Raw genomic sequence first — 20,726 nt, 5'->3', positions numbered from 1 at the left:
TCCTCGCCCTGTCCCTGCTCTCGCCCCTGTCCAGCCCGGGAGCGGGTCTCCCAGGCACTACTGCCCCTCGTACCCTCCCTGCAAGTCCTGCCGCAGGGCTGGCATCCTGCCCTCTGCCACAAACCCCCTCCCTGGAGGGGCATCGCTGCCGGTCGCGTGTACCCGAGAGCCCTGGGTGGCTCTGGATGGCTCTGCTGCCTGCACGGTCTCCCCATGGGGATTGCTGGCTGGCGGCTTCTCTGCTGGTTTGTAGATGGGATGTTAAGCCCCATTTGATGCATGGTCTGTGTAGAAGGACCTTTCTTGCCTGGTGGCAAGGCCTGTCCCCGCAGGGGATGCAGCAGTGTCACAGACACTTCTCGGGCATGCCTGCGCCAGCCAGCCTCTGCCCACCCCACGCACCCTCACCGCCTCCTTTCTGTCTGCCCCGTTAGAAATAGCGAAGGAGTGACTCTGCCTGGGACGTGGGCAGCGCTTTGCCTGTGCCTGGGGGCGGTAGGGGCGTTGGCAGGGTGAGGCAGATGCGGGCAGGGACTGGGACCATTCAGGTCACCCGGTTTGCCATGCTTGGCTCCCTGCGTCCAGGGGCGAATCCACAATCACTCTCTGCCCTGGGCTTTCCCTCTGGCAGCAGCTTTTGGCACAGGCTGTGCTGGCGCGCTCTCCGGAGCCCTGGCCATGCTCTCCCTGCTGCTTCTGGACGGCTGCCGTCAGCTTGGCGTTGCGAGACCCCTTCTGCCTTCCAGGTCTGCTCTTCTCCCCGCAGCCCCTGGCAGGGGCTCACCTTAAACTCTGTGCTCTTGCCTGTTTGCTTTTTTTATCCCCAGTGCCCTCCCTTGAAGGGCAAAGTCCAACGCATCCTGCACTGGGCCTGGAAAGAGCCGCCGGCCGCCCCGCTCCCGCCCACGCTGCCTGCCCCGGATGCGGAGCTGCCTCTCCCCCCGCCGAAGGTGCTGGAGGGGATCCCGGAGCGCGAGTTCTTCGTGAAGTGGGCAGGCCTTTCCTACTGGCACTGCTCCTGGGTGAAGGAGCTGCAGGTGAGCCAGCGTGGTGGTGGCGTGCCCCTGCCCAGCCCGCTGCCGTGCTGCCCACAGGCTGACCGCGGCTCCCTCTTGCTGCAGTTGGAGCTCTACCACACCGTGATGTACCGCAACTACCAACGGAAGAACGACATGGACGAGCCGCCAGCCTTCGACTACGGCTCTGGGGACGAGGACAGCCAGAGGGAGAAGCGGAAGAACAAAGACCCACAGTACGCCAAGATGGAGGAGCGGTTCTACCGCTATGGCATCAAACCTGAGTGGATGATGATCCACCGCATCCTGAACCACAGGTGAGGAGCTGCGTAGCGGGATGTGTGTGAACAGGCCATGGAAAGGTGCGCGCAGCACCTGAGCCCCTGGTGGTGCTGGCGCCGAGCAGTGCCATTGCAAGCCAGGGAGGGAAACGGCAAGGGTGAGCCCTGCTGCGCTCCCCAGGACCCCTGCGAGTTCTGCAGATGAAGCTTTGAGCAGTGAGTCTGTGCTCTCTGCGGGTTTTCCCTTCTTGCACAACTCTCACACTGACGGGTTACGTGGTTAGCTGAGCCTCTGGGACTGCCTGCTGCAGGATTTCTGTGCTCAGCTGAGTTCTCTCCTCTGGGCCCGGGAAGTTCTTGCCGTCCTTCTGCAAAGCCAAAATCTTGGGCTGGTGGAATTTCAGCTGCTGGTTTGTTTCAGAGTCTCTGTTGCCTTGGAGGTTTGCTCCTGAGGTGAAGCCAAGGCCAGAAGTGAATCGATGCCTCATTTTAATTTCTGCTCCGTTGCACGTTAAAAATAGGTATGGTAAATTTTCCCAAAGGTGGATGCACAGAGGTGTTCCACTCTTCACCGATGTATTGTTTGGGTCCCTGCTGCAGCCTAATCATTCCGTAAATTTCTGCTGCAACGCGGTGCTGGGTCTTGCTTCCATTGACTGTGCCCCACGGCTGCAGCCGCTCACCTAAACTGCTTTGGAACAGCAGCAGATTTCCATGTAGGTCATTTGTTCTTCTCAGAAACCACACGGCCCCTCTGCACTCACGTCAAAGGTGAGGCACCAGCAGCGATGTGTGTATTACGCGTACCTGAGGGGCGCCTTATTCCCGCTTACCTCTCCTGATGCTGATAGGGACGGTGCCTGAGGAGAGGAGTTTGGGCAGGTGCCTGACTCCCTTACAGACCCTTGACATTTGCGTTTCTTTTCTGTGGAAGAAATTACCTGCATATGAAATGTGCTGTGCAGATGTTTTTTCTGCATCGAGCAGCTAGAGACACCTTTTTGCTGAATTTCTACATTTCCTGTGGCAGCTTGAAGTTTCAAGTGGCAACTCTGCTTGAAGGCTGCTTGGCAGAAAATAAATAAAGCTGCCTGGCTAATTTTCATGCGAGCTTTACATTGTCTGCTAATAAGGCAAGGGTTTTTTCCCCATAGGCATGTAATCAGACTCGGTAGTGTGTTTATTCATTTTTCAGTGTAAGCAAAACTTCATAGAGCAGCGAATGCTGCAGGAGAGAGGGTGAACACTGGTATTCATCCAGTGCTGGTAAAACAGGAAAGCGAGATTGTTCAGGGGAATGTAAAAGGAGCCTTTAAAGCTTAATGATTTAACACACACAGCAGACTTGTAGGCATTTGTGCTGGAAAGTGTCAATACTTTCTTTGTGTTTTTCTACCTCTGCTTGAATGTCGTGGTCTGTAGGTAAAAGCAGAGGATGAAGCATCCAGGTTTGTGGAAGCAGCTTATGGGCGGCTGCCTCCAGGGGGTCCAGCGTCGTTTCTCTGATAGGCTTTTCATGCCCTACGTTACAGCTTTGATAAAAAGGGAGACATCCATTACCTGATCAAGTGGAAAGACTTGCCGTATGACCAGTGCACCTGGGAGATCGATGAGATAGACATCCCGTACTATGAAAACCTCAAACACCTCTACTGGAACCACAGGTACGAGCCAGCCGGGCGGTGGGACCGCAGCCGGGCTGCTGCAGCCTGGGAGAGCCAGGCAGAGCCGGGGCAGCCTGCGCAGGCGTTTGGGGTGGCCGGGCACTTGTAGCTGTTCCCTTTTGAACATACTGACACCGCTCGCAGGGACCTCTCTTCAGAGGGCAGTGGCCTAGCACTTTCGGAAAGCTGTCCCTCCTGAAATGCCGTTTCAGAGCTGCTGGGAAACCCTGCCTGCCTGCGGTTTCCCAGCCTGTGCTCCCCTTCCCCTGTGTTTATAGTGCCATAGTGCCATGGTCTCGCTGTGCTTCGGGGCGGCTGCATGGTGTTGCTGCCTGTCTGGTTTGGGGGAAAACCACGGTACTCTGTTTAGATTGCTGTTCTTTATTTTGAATGATATTGCGTGGACTGTTGGGAGGGGAAAATTAACACTCCATGGGTGCCCGTGCTAACTGGGCCAGAAAAGCTCCTGTGGGGAGAAGGCAGCAGAGTTTGAGAGGCGTTTCTGTCCCTCGGCTTGAGGACTGGGAGAGGAATGCCTGCCTGCCTTTTCCTGACGCGCACTGGCTGTTGCAGGGAGCTGATGCTGGGGGAGGACACGCGCCCTCTGAAGAAGCTGAACAAGAAAGGGAAAAAGCTGAAAGAGGAGAAGCTGGAAAAGCCTCCAGAAACACCTCTCGTGGATGTGAGTAGGAATGGTGGCGGCGGCGCAGTGGTGCGTGAGCCCAGAGGGAGGGAGCTCTGTCTGGCCCCCCCATCCTGTTACATATTTCTCTTCTAGTACCTTCCTGGTTTTCTCATTCAAGGCTCTGGAGTGGCTTCGCTGTGGGGAGTCTGGGGGCTGTGCCGGGCACTGTGTCTGTGTCTCTTTTGGGGCTGTTCCGTGTCACGAGGCTAAAGAGGGATGTGCTTGGCCACAGAGAAAGGAGGGGGAGTTGGTTCTCACATCATGATTCTCTCTTTTCAGCCTACAGTGAAGTTTGACAAGCAGCCGTGGTACATTGACGCCACGGGAGGCACGCTCCATCCCTACCAGCTGGAAGGGCTAAACTGGCTGAGATTTTCCTGGGCCCAAGGGACTGACACAATCCTGGCCGATGAGATGGGGCTGGGGAAGACTGTGCAGACTATTGTGTTCTTGTATTCCCTGTACAAGGAGGTGAGTGGAGCATCCAGCAGTCCCCGAGGTGGGTGGGCGCTGCTGGGTGTGGGGTGAACAGCTTGGACTTTGTCTCCCCGAGCAGGGCCACTCAAAAGGGCCGTATCTGGTCAGTGCCCCTCTCTCCACCATCATCAACTGGGAGCGTGAGTTTGAGATGTGGGCACCCGACTTCTATGTTGTGACCTACACGGGGGACAAAGAAAGCCGGTCGGTCATCCGGGAAAATGAATTTTCTTTTGAAGACAACGCCATCCGGAGTGGAAAGAAAGTCTTCCGGATGAAGGTGGGAGCTAAGTCTGTGCCCTACTTTTAAAGAGCTTCAAAGATTTCTGACAGACCCTTTTCTGTTTCTGTAGTCCCATACTTGGTTCTAACGCTCAGACGGGTGTAGATTTTCTGCCGGCACGACTCGTGCCTCGGCCCTGCTGCTGGTGCTGTGCAGTACGGTTGCAGCCATCCCCCCTTTTTTCCTTGGGTCACGTACAGCAGCAGCAAAGGTCCTGTTCCTTGTCTCTTATCCTGGATTTTCTCTCCCTCTGCTCCTCCAGAAGGAAGCCCAGATCAAGTTCCATGTCCTGCTCACCTCCTATGAGCTGATCACTATTGACCAGGCGGTGCTGGGCTCCATCGAGTGGGCCTGTCTGGTGGTGGATGAAGCGCACCGGCTGAAGAACAACCAGTCCAAGGTAGGTAGCAGGCGTTTGTGAACGATTTTTGTGGTGTAGCTGGTGCCATAAAGATAGAACCCCCCGCACTGGTGGTCTGTGGCTCCATGCTTTCCTCCCTGGGGGCAGAAAGATGTCCTCACCTCACATAGGCTCTGCCTGGGACCCACGTTTCTTCTTGCTCTCTTTAACATCCTCTGGCATTAAGTCCTTCAGCAGTGGATGAGGTGTCGGCCCGGCTGCCTGCCTGGCAGCCTGACAGTCCCTGGATGGGCTGTCATGGAAGGGAATCGATCCCTCTCCTTCCTCTCCCCTTCACCTGAGGCTAAATGCACCCCCCGGGCCCCTGGGACCTTCACACAATCCCCAGTGCAGGAGGAGGCAGGCGGTGTGAGCCAAGGACGTTCAGGATTGCTGCCTGAGCTCGATGGGGGTGGCTCGGAGCAGGACATGCAAGCTGTGGTCTGCTCTGCGTGCCCGGCGGGGGGGGAGAGGTCACTGCGGAGTCTCTGTGTGTGCAATCTGCGGTCCTCAGATGACTAATTGGCTCCTCTGAGCTCTTTTTACCTAACCTCATTTCTTTTCCCAGTTCTTTAGAGTATTAAATAGCTACAAGATCGATTACAAGCTGCTGCTCACTGGGACTCCGCTACAGAACAACCTGGAAGAGCTCTTCCACCTGCTCAATTTCCTGACTCCTGAAAGGTTTAAGTAAGTTACACTAGTTTCCCGTTCCAAAAAGGGAGAGCAACTGGGACCTGCTCTCTTGCTGGCCATCGGGGTGGCTCAGCAGAGGTTTTCCAGTTTCCCGGGGCTCCTGTCTGCGGGGGGTTGCCCAGATCCAGTTACTGCTGTGCCAGTGTCACTGATCTGCGCAGGCAGGCAGATGGCAAAGCGCATCACCCCCATGGTTTGTCATAGCAGCTACATCCACTTTTTACATAACCCCAGATTTATTCCCATGGACTACTACTTTCTGGGTCCTATGGGTAGCTATTGCCTTGCTATTGGTCAGGAGATTTGTGAGCGAGGAACTGAAACCTGCCTTCTCTTCCCTCTCTCTGAGGAGACAGAGGTACTTTGGGGAGCTTGTTCAGACCTCCTCTTAGTGCATTTAGTGTGAATTTCCCCTCAGCCATCAGTGCAGCCCCTTGGTCTGGCATTCTCTCTGCTCGGATACAGGCACAGCAGTGTTCTCTCGTATATCATGAGAGCTCTGCCCTTGTTTTTAAGTCATAAAGAAACAGATATCTTTGCTCTCTTGTGTCCCGTTGTCACTCAGCACTGTGTGGTTTTGGCTGCTTTCACAGTAACCTGGAGGGGTTCCTGGAGGAGTTTGCAGACATCTCCAAGGAGGACCAAATCAAAAAGCTCCATGATCTGCTGGGTCCCCACATGCTGCGGCGGCTCAAGGCGGACGTGTTTAAGAACATGCCGGCCAAGACAGAGTTGATTGTGAGAGTGGAGCTGAGCCAGATGCAGAAGTGAGTAATTCCAGCGCTGCTCCTCCGGGGTGCCTGGCTTCCCTCACCCCGCCTCATCTGCAGCACGGTGGGGTGTCAGTGGGGTTTGACGGGTCAGCAAGACCCTGCTGTCCTCAGGCCTGCTGTGGGAACTGCTGGAGCGCTTTCTGTCTCACCGGGGAGCGCGCTCAGCCTGGTTAAATTGGGCTCCGTGGAGCCCTGGCGGCTCAGTGGGACGCGTTTGATGCTGGCAGCCTGTTGGCATGGCTCTGCTGGTTCTGGGAGCTGCAGACAGAACACTGAGACTGAGCCCCCGTCTCCTGTTCTCGGCAGCGGGGCACCGGCCTGTGCTGCCAGCTTGCCTGGCATCAGTCTGGAGCACCACTGCTGCCCTGGGGGATGCTTGCTCGGCTCTGTTTGTTTTGGGCCAACTTGCTCAGCTTCAGCGGCGTCTTCTGCTGAGATTGGGGGACTTGCAGGGAAGGGCGCAGCGCTTCTTCCCAGCGCAGTAGGCTCTGTTTACACCCAGCAGCGTGGAGCGCTCCTAGCTGCTGTACCCCTAAGTCTGTCCTGCTGACAGGGGCTGTGATGTCCACAGAGCAATCGAATAAACCCAGCTGTGGGCTGAGGCTGCTGAACCGTCACTTTTAAAAACATCCAAATGGTTCTTTTGAAGCTCTAGTGGAGCGCGTGGTGTTTAATTCACTCCTGTCCTGTTTATGCCGGTCCCACATCTGGCCGAATTAACAAGGGTGTCTGTCCTATCCCTGTTCCTGCAGGAAGTACTACAAATTCATACTGACGAGGAATTTTGAAGCCCTGAATTCGAAGGGTGGTGGGAACCAGGTCTCGCTGCTCAACATCATGATGGACCTGAAGAAATGCTGTAATCACCCGTACCTCTTTCCTGTGGCGGCGGTGGTACGTCACCTGTATTTGCACCGTGGAGCCATTTCTCAGAATATTGTGTGTAAGCTGTCAGTGGGGGCTGTTTCCATGATCTTGCTTTCATTAGTGCTGCGGGTTTTCATGAGAGTGGTTTCATACAAAGATTTTGTCTTTGAAATGCGTGTGAATTTCTCTGTGAAGTTAATGAGTATTGTCCTCAAGGAGGCTAACGAGGATGCCTTTGCAGGAGGCCCCAGTGCTGCCCAATGGGTCCTATGATGGCAATTCTTTGGTCAAATCTTCTGGGAAACTGATGCTGCTCCAAAAGATGCTGAAGAAGTTGCGAGATGGGGGTCACAGAGTTCTGATCTTCTCCCAAGTGAGTGTAGGGAGGAATTAATAATAAATATATTTTTAAAGGATTTGTTTTTTTCTGTATGAGAATTTTATGCCAGGAACAGATAGAGATGGGTGGAAGAGCTGGTGACAGCTTATCCCCCAGATAGCGTGGCAGCTGTGGCAGTCAAGACGGATGGACTGCATCTCAGCTCTGTCCCGAGGGAGTGCCTGTAATGCTTAAAACCTCTTTTTATCTGTAGAAAAATAGGAGATAATAGTAATAGTGCTCCCCTTCAGGGAGGGCCGTTCAGACACGACTCCCTTCTGCTGGCAAAGCTGCCTGTAGAGGAGGAGATGCGAGTGTCACTCCTCCTCTGGCTGTACTCTGCTGTTGGTGGTACCGCTGCCACTGTGGTCTCTGGGCTGAGGGCATGGGCCTGGCCGGGGCAGGGCAGGTCCCCGGGGGGCACGGGGCAGTTGGGGAGCAGGGCTGTGCAGAGCCGATCGTGCCAGGGTCACCTTGCCCTGCAGATGACGAAGATGCTGGACTTGCTGGAGGATTTCCTGGAGTACGAAGGCTACAAGTATGAGCGGATAGATGGGGGCATCACCGGCGGTCTGCGCCAGGAGGCCATAGACAGGTTTAACGGTACTCACATTTCTGCCTTGCCGAGGAGAGGGTGTGGGGTGGATTTGCAGCCGTGAGGGGTTGTCTGTGCATCGGTTGTGCTGCGCTGGCAGATCCAGCTTCCTGCGGTGCAGCATGGGCTGCTCGTACCGCGTCGTTAAGCCCTTGAGTTGTGTCCCGCAATGAACCCTGAGCGTGCCAATGGCAGGCTGCTTAGTTTGAGGGACTCCTGCATTTCCCTTCAAGGCCTCAGTGGATGGCAGAGCTTCCCCTTTGGTTCTGGAGCTGCATTTTCTCCAGTAATTGGTTCCTAGGGAACGATGTATTTTCACTTCTTGCCTTCCCTGCTTGTTGGCTTAGGCTGATGGTTTCCCCTGTTTTATCCCTAAAGTGTGGTACCGTGCCTTCCACGTAAGCCACGCTGCTTTCTGTCTCACCGGTTGCCACCTGTGGGTTTGTCTTTCTCAGCTCCTGGTGCTCAGCAGTTCTGCTTTCTCCTCTCTACCCGCGCCGGCGGTCTGGGCATAAACCTTGCTACGGCCGACACAGTCATTATTTATGATTCTGACTGGAATCCCCACAATGACATCCAGGTTTCTGACTTTTCCTTTTCCTTCCCGTATAGTAAGTACCTCTCTGTCTCTGCCCTCTGTTTGCACACCTGCACAGGGTCGGTCTCTTCTCTCGAGAGCTGCCAACTCTTTCTGCTGTATTTGTGGGGCGCATTTCTGCTCAGCCGCCCTCTTCCTTCCTCCACCAGCCTCGTCGCAGCCTGTCTGCGGCACGGGAGAGACCGGGCACATACAACTGGCTCTCTTCTGCGGGTTTCTCACTTTCTCCTCCTGCTTGTTCACAACCAGGTGTCTCCTCCTCTTTTGGGGAGCTTCCACTTGTGTTTCCAAAAGCCAGGGCAGAGTCTGGCTAAGGTCTGACTGCCAAGGGGAAATGGCAGCTGGAGTGGGCAAACAGCCAATGCCTCTGAAAATAATGGAAAAGTGAAGAGAAATGCCTATCCCTCCCATGTTCCCTGGCCAGGAGGTGGTCTCCAAATCTACTTCTGCTGTTGCCATCCATCTGTGCCAGTGTTCCCTTTCCCTGGGTTGTAGGCAAGAGGATGTGCTGGTGCAGGGCGGTGAAGGAGCAGTACGGCCCCGGTGAATCTGCAGCTGGAGGGTTCCTAGGGGAGCGTGTCCTCGCTGCTGCCTTCAGACCCTTCAGTTAGGAGCCTGCATGGGGCAACTGGCTTGCCAGCAGTCAGTGGAGGGGGCCAGAGCATCTGAGGAGCCCCTCTCGCTCCACCGCCCCATAGCAGCCTGAATGCTGAATTCAGCCGTGCCCTCATGGTGCCTTTGTGCAGACCAGAGGGGTGAGAAACTCGGACTCCTCGTCCAGCACGGCACAGTCCTGCCTTCAACAGTTTCGTTCTCTGCCCACAGGCATTCAGCAGAGCTCACCGTATCGGGCAGAACAAGAAGGTGATGATCTACCGCTTTGTGACCAGAGCCTCAGTTGAAGAGCGCATCACCCAGGTGGCCAAAAGGAAGATGATGCTCACCCACCTGGTGGTCCGCCCGGGGCTCGGCTCCAAGTCGGGCTCCATGACCAAGCAAGAGCTGGACGACATCCTCAAGTTTGGGACGGAAGAGCTCTTCAAGGATGATGTGGAAGGTGAAGTCGGGAAGGTGCTGGGGTGCTCTGTGTGAAGGGGGGCCCCGTCTGAGCTGCTGAGGCTCATTCTCCTCTTTTTATGCCCGTAGGCATGGTGTCTCAGGGACAGCGGATTGCCATGCCGGATGCTGTCACCCCTTTCTCTGACACGCTGTCAACCAAAGGGGGTGCAGTGACTCCCGGCATGAAAAAAAAGCACGGTGGCACCCCACCAGGTATGTAGCCCCCCCCTTGTTGGGAAGACCTGTCCCCCTCCCTGGCCCTGTACCCACCCTGAGCTCGCCTGGCCCTGGGAGCAGGCTGCCTCCGCCACGGGGATTTGTGCTTCCATTCCCCTCGCTTTGCTCTCCAGGTGACAATAAGGACGTGGATGACAGCAGCGTGATCCACTACGACGACGCTGCCATCTCTAAGCTTCTGGACCGAAACCAGGATGCGACAGATGACACGGAGCTGCAGAACATGAACGAGTATCTCAGCTCCTTTAAAGTGGCCCAGTATGTTGTCAGAGAAGAGGATGGTGTGGTAATGTGATTAGTATCATGTCTTACAATCGCACCTCTTTGTATGTCCCTATGTGTTTCTTCCGCTCCCTTTTGTGTTTTTGTGAGTGTTTTGGCGTGGGGCAGGACTCCTCCCCGCTCTGTCTATGACCGCTGTGGATTGTTCCAGCCTTGGGTGTCCCGGGGCTGATGGGACCGCAGGCAGAGGAAACGCAGTTGTCTTTGTCCTGTGCAGCCCATGGTGCAAGCCGGGCTCTGTCCCTCTTGGCACAGGACCTCATTTCGATCAAAGCCTCTGTAGGCACCTTCTCCCGTCTTTCTGAAGGCGCTTCCCCTGCAGACTGGGAACGGGCATGGTGCTGCTTACGTACCGCGCTGCTGTCATTTGTTTTCCCGGTAGCTGACTGACTTATTTCCCCCACGTGTTGATGAAGCCGATAGTCGGCTGCTGTTCTGGGAGGTCTCTGCAGATCTGTAGTTTTTCCCTCGATGTGAGCGTGGGCACCACAGGGCGGGATGGATGGAGCGTTCAGAGGAGCTCGTTCTGGGGGGGAGGTTGTCTCGGCCCTGTGACAACCTTGCACCGAGGGCAGTACGTTTGGGCAAAGACCCAGGAGCCGAATTCCAGCCAGTGGCTCAGTGCCCTCCCTCTGTCCCTGGAGCGCCGTTAGAGGACAGGCAGCGGGGCGATGCAGGCCGCTCTGTGGCTGCCCGATCTCCAGCCTCTTGTCTCGTGCTTTGCAGGAGGAGGTGGAACGGGAGATCATCAAGCAAGAGGAGAACGTGGACCCCGACTACTGGGAGAAGCTGCTGCGGCACCATTATGAGCAGCAGCAGGAAGATCTGGCCAGGAACTTGGGGAAAGGGAAGAGAATCCGCAAGCAGGTCAACTACAACGATGCCTCGCAGGAGGACCAAGGTACGGCTGCGGCCGCTCGGCTCCTGGCTGGGCTCGGGGTGGGCAGCGGGCCCTGTGTGCCGGCTCTGGAAAGCTGCACCGACGGGTTCCCTAATGGACGTATTGGCTGAGTTGTTGCTTGGCGTTTCTCTGCAGTTTGGCAGACTGTGTGGCACTGTCCTTCCCAGATTCCTAAACTTACCAGGATGGAAGTTCTTCAAAGATTTTTTTCTTTTTATTTTTTGGTCTGTAAACTCTGTTTTTGTCCAAAGAGCTGAGGAAAAACATGTGTGTGGGCAAAATATTTCCAATGGGATTTTTTTTCTGTATAGGAGAATACTAATTTTGGAAAACCCGAGAATGTGATTTCCTGCTTGTTGTGTCTTTATCGTGCTTAGGGACATGGTTATAGTGCTCAGGGACATGGTTTAGTGGTGGGTTGTCAGTGTTAGATTAATGATTGGACTAGATGATCTTACAGGTCTTTTCCAATCTAGGAGATTCCGTGATTCCTCTCTCGCTGCCCGGCAGTGGACGCCAGTCGTACCTGTGGGCAGACTCTTGCCTGTCCTGCATGTCCCTCCCGGGCAGGGTCCCACTGCTCGGGCACTCTTCTAACCTGGCCTCCCTTGTGGTCTGCAGAGTGGCAGGATGAGCTCTCTGACAACCAGTCGGAGTACTCCATTGGCTCTGAGGATGAGGATGAAGACTTTGAAGAGAGGCCAGAAGGTCAGAGTGAGTTAATGCGTTTGATACTCCATGGGATTTTGCTCTGCGGGGTGTTCCTGGCACTCAGGTGTAGCAGAACCATCTGGGTTGGAGGGACTGGCGTGCTTCTGGGCCTCCGTTCCAGGGAGGTGTCCCCAGTTGCCTGTCAGGTGAGGAGATTCCTGGGACAGGGATGGCAACTGGCTATTTCCTTCACGGGCTGCTGCAGGACTGTGCTCTGGTCCTCACGGTGGAAGGATGGGGAGAGCAGGAGGAGCAGGCATGGTACCCCCTTGCCTGGTAAGGGTGGAAGAGTGCCCCGGCTCAGGGAGGCCAGTGGCATGGGTGGAAGGGACTCGCAGCCTGGGCTGCTGCTCTGCCCGGGTTCTGCTCCCATCAGGAGGGAGTGGAGGAAAGCTGGGGCACAGAGCCATCCGTGTGAGCCCTCCAGCCACCCTTCCTCGCTGGCTGGGCCCATCCCTCACTGCGGCTGCTTGACTCTAGGTGGCAGAAGACAATCCCGGAGGCAGCTCAAGAGTGACCGGGACAAGCCTCTCCCCCCTTTGCTGGCAAGAGTCGGGGGGAATATCGAGGTGAGTGTCAGGCTCAGCCAGAGCGCGTCTGGTGCAGTTGTGCCAGGGCTGCCCTGGGCTTGCGGGCTGCACTCCTCTGTGCTGGTAGTCCTGGTCCAGCACGCCTGTGACAGCCGCAAGCGAGGCTCCGAGATGCTACACGCTTCTGAGGCCGCGTTGTGATCCCACCAACACCTCCGCTCCCTGCAGGTTCTCGGCTTCAACGCCCGCCAGCGCAAGGCTTTCCTCAACGCCATCATGCGCTGGGGCATGCCGCCCCAGGATGCCTTCAACTCCCACTGGCTGGTCCGGGATCTGCGAGGGAAGAGTGAGAAGGAGTTCAGGTATGGGGTGTCCCGAGCAGTTAGGGCAAGGTCTGTCCTGGGCTCTGGTTGATTGTGGTGAACACTTAGCTCACATATTCAGGATGAACTCTGATCCCCCCGTTGTCCTCCCATGTCACCGTCTCTGCTGTGCTTTCCAGGGCGAGGTGGCAGCTGTGCTGTGACAAAGACAGCTGGGTAGCAGTAGCCCAAGTGCCTGCTCACCCCCAGCAAGGTTTCTTTTTGGGGAGGCAATACCTGTTTCATTCGAGCGGGTTGCTGTCATTCTCATATATGATAGGGTAAATCTTAGCCTGGACGTGAGACTGCCCTCGCCCATGGGTGAAAGCAAACAGTGTGGGTGCTCGGCTCAGCGGGGAGTGCGTGGGCCAAGCCGGACTGAGGTCTGGCTTTCCTTCCGCAGGGCATATGTGTCTCTCTTCATGAGACATTTGTGTGAACCTGGGGCAGACGGTGCCGAGACCTTTGCAGACGGCGTTCCCCGGGAAGGGCTGTCGCGGCAGCACGTGCTGACTCGGATAGGAGTCATGTCACTAGTAAGGAAGAAGGTGGGTGAGTAAAATTTTACATTTCCCATTTCAGGTAAGTTCTGGAGTCTTGTGGGTTTCATTGGCTGCTGAATGCTTCTCGACGAGGATCCCCGGCTGAATCTCCCAGGCTCAGTGCACGTCTGTTTATGACCGGGTGGGAAATGTCTCTGCTGTGTTTGACTTGACGGTGTTCATCTGCCCCAGGTCCAGGAGTTTGAGCATGTCAATGGGAAGTACAGCACCCCAGATCTGATTCTCGAGGGCCTGGAGATTAAGAAGTCCAGCGAGATTGGGTCTTCAGATCCCAACACCCCTGTCCCGGCCAGCCCAGCACACATGCACACGGGGCCTGTGGCTCTTGCAGGTGGGTGTGCATACAGGCTGCCAGGGGATCGTGGCCTTGGTCTGGCGTGGGAAGGGAGGTGGGCTTAGACACCAGAAGGTTTTGCAGGTGTCTGCCTTACCCTGGCAGTGTGCACAGCCCTCTGGGGCTTCTGTCAACGGCTTCCTTGCTTTGCTGTTGCTGCAGACAAAATAGAAACGCAACTCGGGTTCCAGGAGGAAAAGGACCAAGTGGAGCAGAAGTCCAGGAAGGTGTCTGACAGCCAGGTGGGGTGGCTTCTTTCAGCATCTCCTCCGGGAGCCCTTCTCATAGCCTGCCTGGAAACTCAGAGCACTCCCTGAGGAGGGGGCAAGGCTGGGCTGATGTGGTGTGGGCGCTTTACGTTAAGGTGCCTGCGAGTGCAGAGAAGGTGGAAAGCGAAGAGCACCCAGAAAGTTGCGACAGCAAAGAGAAACCGAGGGAAGAGAAGCCAGAGGAGAGTGAAAAGGCTGAGCCTTCTCCTGAGCCCCTGGTGAAAGGTGAGTCTCTGCAGCTCAGATGAATGTGACCCCTGTGTGTGGGCTCCCCTCTGAGCTGTGTCTGGGACTTCTGTGGGGCTGTGGCACCCAGCAATGACATCGATTCGCACTGGGGAAGTTCTGCAGCTGAAGTTGTGTGGACACCAGGGCGTGCACCCTCTCAGCCTCAGACAGGTTTTCCCTCTGGTGGGAGGCTTCTGCACTTGCATCTTGCCTGGGTCTTCCTCTTCTCCAGATCACAGTGGGATACCTGAGTGTCGCAAGGTCCTGTAGTAGTTCCTGGAAAAACAACAATTCCAGGTTGTAAATAAGGAGAAATGCTCATTTTGGGGGGCATTTTCTCTTCCTAGCAATATGTTCCTCCAGATATCTCAAAGAAGAAGGAAAACTAAGTAAGTTTTCTTGATAAAATGCAGAAGAATATTCTGTTTGAAATTGTTTGAATGCCTTGAACGTACAAACAGCATAATCGCTTTAAAAGGGAAAGTCTATCCAGGCAGTAAGTTCTTGTTCCCCGAAGAGTGTTTTGCACATCAAGCTTTTCTCATGTCCTGTTCCCTTCTGCAGATGAGGGGATTCAAGAGAAAGAGAAACTTTTGGAGAAGCCGGAGTTGAACAGCAGCCCAGGGAAAGGGGAGGACAAAGAAGTCAAACCAGGTGCGGTGCAGGGAGGCTTTGGGATGAGAAGTGGTGTGAAGGGTCTCCAAAGCAAGGCAGGTGCTTGGCACGGAGGCGAGGCAGCGTGTGCACGGTGCGGTGGTGAGGATGGCTGTCAGCACCTGCGGCAGCTGGTGCTTGTCTTCTGGCGATACTCGGAAGCTATGGGCGGGAACAAGACCCTGCTACGGTGGCACTGCCTGTACTTGCCGTGCAAAGAGTAGGATCTGCTGGAAGAGGCAGGTGGATGACTGCTGTGGAGCAGAGTGGGCTGGTGGCTTTTCCAACAGTGGCTTTAAATGGGAAGTTCCTCTGGCAGCTGATGGGGCAAGGATGACACCGGGGCAGAGTATGGTTACGGAGGAGCAATTTCTTGTGTTTACCAAGCAGAGGACGCCAAGGCGGAGGAGAAGGAGCAAAGCGAGGCTCAGCAAAACGGTGACAAAGAGGAAGAGGAGGATGGAAAGAAGGATGACAGAAACGTGAACTTCCGATTCATGTTCAACATTGCTGATGGTGGCTTTACAGGTAAGAGCAAGAGACGAGGCCTCGGCTGCTCCTGCAGAGCCTCTGCACGGAAGCTCTGAACCTGTGCAAGAAATGGGAATCATTTAAAAAGCAGCAAGGTGTCCCGGTTTTGCCTTGTGCCCATGGCTTCCCGGGAACTGTCGTCGCTCACCCTGCCTGATGCGCTGTGCGATGTCCCAGGCAGCCCTCCTGCCTGACCGGGCTGTCTCGCTTCTGCTTCCGCAGAGCTGCACACGCTGTGGCAGAACGAGGAGAGGGCTGCCATCTCCTCCGGCAAGATCTATGACATCTGGCACCGCCGGCACGACTACTGGCTGTTGGCAGGAATTGTCACGTACCCTTTGACTTGGTGGGAGCGTCCCTCCTGCTGTCGGGTGGCAGGGAGGTGGTGAGGCGAGGGAGGCCTCTACGGGGCGTGGGAGATGCGGTGACGAGCAGGGAGGGGGTTTGGCAATGCGGTATCGCTGTGGGACGATGGGCACGCCATCGGCTGGCTGGTTCTTCCCTTGACACCCCCTTCTCACCAGTCACGGCTATGCCCGCTGGCAGGACATCCAGAACGACCCGCGCTATGTGATCCTGAACGAGCCGTTCAAGTCGGAGATACACAAGGGGAACTACCTCGAGATGAAGAACAAGTTCCTTGCCCGGCGGTTCAAGGTGAGTTGCAGGTCCAGGGCTGGTGAGTCCTTGCTGGTGGGGGGGGCCAAAGCGGCGCCCCAAAGCCATGGGGAGCCCACCAGCACCTTCTGGTAGTGTAGCAGGGGGTGGCCGTGGGCTTTGCGAGGGCCTCGTGGTTGCCGCAGGAGAGCAGGCACCTGGCAGCCGGCGCTTGGTCCCGGGGAGCTCGCAGGCTTTGCGGCATGGTGCACCGGACAGCGCTGGCTGCCCTGGGCTCCTCGTGGCGAGTGGGCTGGGCTGGGTGCTCTGCCCGCCCCTGACACGTGCCGTGCCGTGGACATGCTGCCTACATCCCTTTCTGGGGTGCTCGGCATCTGAACAGGATTAGAAAACCTAAGGGCTGAGCCTGTTCTCCCAGGAGTTTTTGGGAGTGGGGCCAGTGGGGAGCAGAGCAGGGCAGAGGCTGTGCTGGCGTGAACTGTGTGGCCAGCTGGAGTACTGGTTTACACTGGTGTGGGGTCTGGTCCTGAATCCTTCCCCTGCTGTACCTCCCAGCTGCTGGAGCAGGCCCTGGTGATCGAGGAGCAGCTGCGGAGGGCCGCGTACCTGAACATGACCCAAGACCCCAATCACCCGGCCATGGCATTGAACGCCCGTCTGGCTGAAGTGGAGTGCCTTGCCGAGAGCCACCAGCATCTCTCCAAAGAGTCCCTGGCTGGGAACAAGCCCGCGAATGCCGTCCTGCACAAGGGTGCGTGCCAGCTGAGGGGGAGGGGGGAAAGGTTTGCCACCCCGACCCAGGGGAAATCCAGCCGGGAGGTCGTCCCCGTCCTGCGTTCCCTTAGCCAGGAGCCGCCTGCTCCTCCCCAGCTCACTCTGCCGGCGAGGGCACCGGCAAGCAGTGTGCTGCTGCTGCGGCCGGCAGTGGCAGGGGTCCGCAGCGTGCTTTGCCATCAGCTCCCGGGGCTTGCCAGTCCCCGGGGGTGCTCCTGCCTGAGCCCCCCGCCTGAGCGCCGCCTCGCTCTGCTCGCAGTGCTGAACCAGCTCGAGGAGCTGCTGAGCGACATGAAGGCCGACGTGACGCGCCTGCCCTCCATGCTGTCCCGCATCCCGCCCGTGGCCGCCCGGCTGCAGATGTCCGAGCGGAGCATCCTCAGCCGCCTGGCCACCCGCGGGGGGGACCCTGCCGTCCAGCAGGTCAGCGGGGACAGGGACGGGGACGGAGCCCCTCGCCGGGGGTGGCGGTGGGGCCAGGGCTGCAGGTCAGCGGCTCTTCTCCCTCCGTACCTCCCCAGGGCTCCTTCAGCTCCTCTCAGATCTACAACAACAACTTTGGGCCAAATTTCCGAGGTCCCGGGCCGGGCGGGATTGTCAACTACAGTCAGATGCCTCTGGGACCGTACGTGACCGGTAGGTCGGGGTTTTGAGAAGATGCTCGTGGGCAGAGAAATTCAGGGGGTGGATTTGAGCGGGTCAGGAGCATCGCCATAGGATGGCGGGTGAGCAGGGTGTTTCTCTCCTCACAGATATTTAGCCGTTCCCATGATTTTCCTCTGCAGCTCCCGTTTCCAGCTGGGGTAAGGCTGCGCTCGCTGCTCTCCGCGTTCCGTTTGCGGGAGCTTTGTGGGAACATGTGTGCAGATGGGCGAGGAGGGGGTGGAGGGGCCATACGAGGGCTCTGCTCTGGGCTACCTCCCCCGAGTGCCGGTGTGTGCACGCAGCCTCTGGCTCGAGGAACCGCAGTGGGTACCGGCAGTGGAGGTGGGAGCAGGGGCAGGATCCTTCCCAAAGCCCTCAGGCTGGATGCCCGAGCTGCCTGCCCCTGCTCGGGGGGTTCGGTGCGATCCCCTCACCCCTCGTTGGACGTGGGGAGGGTCTGGAGCCCGGCTGATGGGCAGCTCTCCCCTCTCCTTGCAGCAGCCCCCGGGGGCCGCTCCCTGGCCCCGCAGCCGAAAGCTGCCCCGTCGCTGGAGGAAGGGCAGGGGAAGCGCGGTGGCGTTGCCTGCGTGGAAGACGAGCTGCCGCCGGCGCTGCTGGGTTCTCCCGCTCCCGCTTCAAGTGTGCTTCGACCGACGCGACCCCCCCGCCGTCTCCGGAGCGGTCGGCTGGGACGGGGGTTTCATTTCCGTGTACATTTTTTGCACTTTCTTATTGAAGACTTGAAGAGTTTGTGTGGGCAAGGTGGGCTGAGCTGAGAAGGGAGGTAGTCACGGTGTTCATGTCTGGTTTTATTGGCGCGTGTGGGGGGTGAGGGGAGGCCGGCGGGTGCCCTGCTTGCCGCCCGGCTGCTCCAGGGCGCCTGTCCGGGGCCGAGCTGGCTCCCGAGCTTCCCCGTAAGGTCCATTTCTACGTCCTCGTGGTGTTTGAGCAAGTGCATGCCTGCTGCCAGCCCCGCCGCCGCAGCCTGCCCGTTGCCGCAGCCTGCCCGCCCAGCCCCGGCGGCAGCGCCGGCATGTGCCTGCGCGGCCGCACAGAGCCCCGGCACTGTCCCGGCAGCGTGGCCGTGGCAAGGCCGGGGCTCCCGGCGTGCCAGGCTGGGGGCACGTGGGCGGAGGTGACACGGTGGGATGGCAGGAGCTGGGATGGGGGCACCTGCGAGCGTGGTGACACTGACTGCGCCGCAGTGGTGGCCTCTCGCCGGAGGCTGACGGCAGCTGTAAGCAACACCCCCGCATTCACGTCGTGCTCCGTGTGTCCCGGTTTCTGTTCTCTGTGTTTTAATAAATCCTTTCGGAAGGATGCAGCGGGAGCCTGGCGGGGCGAGCGGATGGGGGGGGGGGGGGGGCGCGAGGGCGGGGGTCCCGCCGTGGTGTGTGGTGACAGGGTGGCCCTGGGGGGGGTCCTGGCTGCGGTCACTCTGTGTGTGCACACGCGCACACACACACAGGGTCCATCACGGGCCGGGGGCCGCAGAGCTGTCCCCTCCCCAGTGCAGCAGTCCCGTCCCCGTCCCCCCCCCACTTTGTGCACACGCACACGGACGGACATAAATGTGTGTGTGTGTGTGTGTGTATATGTAGCCGTATATTGTAATTTTTATATGGTTGCATATACACATACCTATATGTACAGATATCTACATACATATGTATGTATATACCTCTACAGATATATATATAAATGTGTATATATCTGTATGTATACACACAGGTGTAGACGTAGATACAATTGTAGTTTTTAGCTACAGGGACACAGTTTAGTGGTGGGTTTGGCAGTGTCAGGTTGATGGTTGGACTTGATGACCCCTTCCAACCTGGACGAGTCTCTGATTCTCTGCGTGTGCACGCATGTATATATGAGCATACATAGGTATAAATAGGTATTGATATATAGATGTAGCTAAAGGTGTAGGTATTTAGGTACAGCTACATCTGTGAAGCTGTGTACAGCTATATACACACACATTTATGTATTTTTATACATGTGTGTATATGTGTTTGTAATTTTAATACATGTGTGTTCATATGTCTATATATGCTTATGTACATATATAAGAAAATCCATGGGTGTGTGTATATATAGGCATAGTTGCAGGTAGACATAGACATACATGTAGGTATAGATGTATAGATATGTATTTACATGGGTGTATGTACACGTGTATCTGTGTGTATATATACACAAATAGATATTTGTAATTTGTGTATGTGCATATATATACATATGCATATGTAGATATCTCTATATGGACATATAGGCATATAGATCTGTATATATACACACATGTATTTGTAATTTTTGTATATTTATACATCAGTGCAGATATAAATAGGCAAAAGTGTATATATATAGCTACACATATATAGTATACGTATGTGTGTATACACAGATACACGCATATAGATATATTTGTAATTTTATACATATATATGAGTGTATATATATGTTTAAGTAGGCATAGAGACATCTATGTAGTTATATATATATATAAATAGATGCACGTATAAAGATAAAGCTATGTAGGTAAAGGTGCAGATAAATCAACGTATCTCAAGGGGAGTGTGTGTGTACACATACACCTCCTGCCACGTATTATATATGTACACACACACATTGATGGTAGGGGCATCACTATAGCTGTGTCTACATATATAGTGGATAAGCACACACGTATATACACGTCTATGCGTAGAGCTACAGTGTTGTACATAGATTTACATAAATTCATCACTTTTACATTTATGTGTGTGCACATATAGGGACACGTGTCTGTATGTCTATATATATGGATATAGATATATATAGGTATTGGCAAAGATAAGTGTGTTTCTGCACACAGAGGGGGAGAGAGTACGCATAGATATAGACAGATATCTGTAGCTATATCTAAATTACAAATATGCTTATGTCCATATATATAGGTAGAGATATGAATATATACTTACTTAGCTAGGTATTGATAATAGATATATCTGTATATACACATATATCTGTATATACATGCATTTATGTATATATCTATTTGTAATTTTCATGTCCGCATATGTATAATACAAATATATATGTAGCTATGTCAGTATATTTACATAGATATGGACAAATCTATATATCTACCTATACTGATATATACATATATATGTGTCTATATACACCAATACATGTTTACGTTTGTGTGTTTGTATACACATCATATATGTAATTTTTACAGATGTGTGCATATATAGCTACATACATATATCTATACATAAATAGGTATTGATACCTGTGTAAAGATTGGTATAACTATAGGGATA

General features: G+C 55.3%; 1 protein-coding gene across 1 annotated transcript in view; it reads left to right on the top strand.

Moving 5' to 3' along the window:
- The window catches only part of CHD5 (chromodomain helicase DNA binding protein 5), a 31,523-nt gene extending 12,791 nt beyond the window's left edge, over nt 1-18,732 (top strand). The window contains exons 10-41 of the mRNA XM_082493440.1: nt 828-1,037; nt 1,122-1,333; nt 2,830-2,961; nt 3,535-3,643; nt 3,926-4,117; nt 4,203-4,403; nt 4,669-4,806; nt 5,375-5,496; nt 6,096-6,269; nt 7,028-7,169; nt 7,384-7,515; nt 8,007-8,124; nt 8,572-8,696; nt 9,540-9,771; nt 9,861-9,986; nt 10,124-10,296; nt 11,019-11,193; nt 11,815-11,907; nt 12,385-12,473; nt 12,663-12,796; nt 13,200-13,344; nt 13,531-13,690; nt 13,856-13,935; nt 14,058-14,187; nt 14,755-14,844; nt 15,235-15,372; nt 15,598-15,706; nt 15,900-16,032; nt 16,549-16,744; nt 17,027-17,190; nt 17,289-17,403; nt 17,911-18,732. Of these exons, the coding sequence (XP_082349566.1) occupies nt 828-1,037; nt 1,122-1,333; nt 2,830-2,961; nt 3,535-3,643; nt 3,926-4,117; nt 4,203-4,403; nt 4,669-4,806; nt 5,375-5,496; nt 6,096-6,269; nt 7,028-7,169; nt 7,384-7,515; nt 8,007-8,124; nt 8,572-8,696; nt 9,540-9,771; nt 9,861-9,986; nt 10,124-10,296; nt 11,019-11,193; nt 11,815-11,907; nt 12,385-12,473; nt 12,663-12,796; nt 13,200-13,344; nt 13,531-13,690; nt 13,856-13,935; nt 14,058-14,187; nt 14,755-14,844; nt 15,235-15,372; nt 15,598-15,706; nt 15,900-16,032; nt 16,549-16,744; nt 17,027-17,190; nt 17,289-17,403; nt 17,911-18,188 (4,767 nt within the window). The 3' untranslated portion in view covers nt 18,189-18,732. The remainder of the gene's footprint in view (nt 1-827; nt 1,038-1,121; nt 1,334-2,829; nt 2,962-3,534; nt 3,644-3,925; nt 4,118-4,202; nt 4,404-4,668; nt 4,807-5,374; nt 5,497-6,095; nt 6,270-7,027; nt 7,170-7,383; nt 7,516-8,006; nt 8,125-8,571; nt 8,697-9,539; nt 9,772-9,860; nt 9,987-10,123; nt 10,297-11,018; nt 11,194-11,814; nt 11,908-12,384; nt 12,474-12,662; nt 12,797-13,199; nt 13,345-13,530; nt 13,691-13,855; nt 13,936-14,057; nt 14,188-14,754; nt 14,845-15,234; nt 15,373-15,597; nt 15,707-15,899; nt 16,033-16,548; nt 16,745-17,026; nt 17,191-17,288; nt 17,404-17,910) is intronic.
- The last annotated feature ends 1,994 nt before the right edge of the window (nt 18,733-20,726 follow it).

This window comes from Vanellus vanellus (assembly GCF_965231255.1).
Source record: "Vanellus vanellus genome assembly, chromosome: 20".
Lineage (NCBI taxonomy): Eukaryota > Metazoa > Chordata > Aves > Charadriiformes > Charadriidae > Vanellus > Vanellus vanellus.
This window is presented reverse-complemented; position numbering and strand designations above follow the sequence as displayed.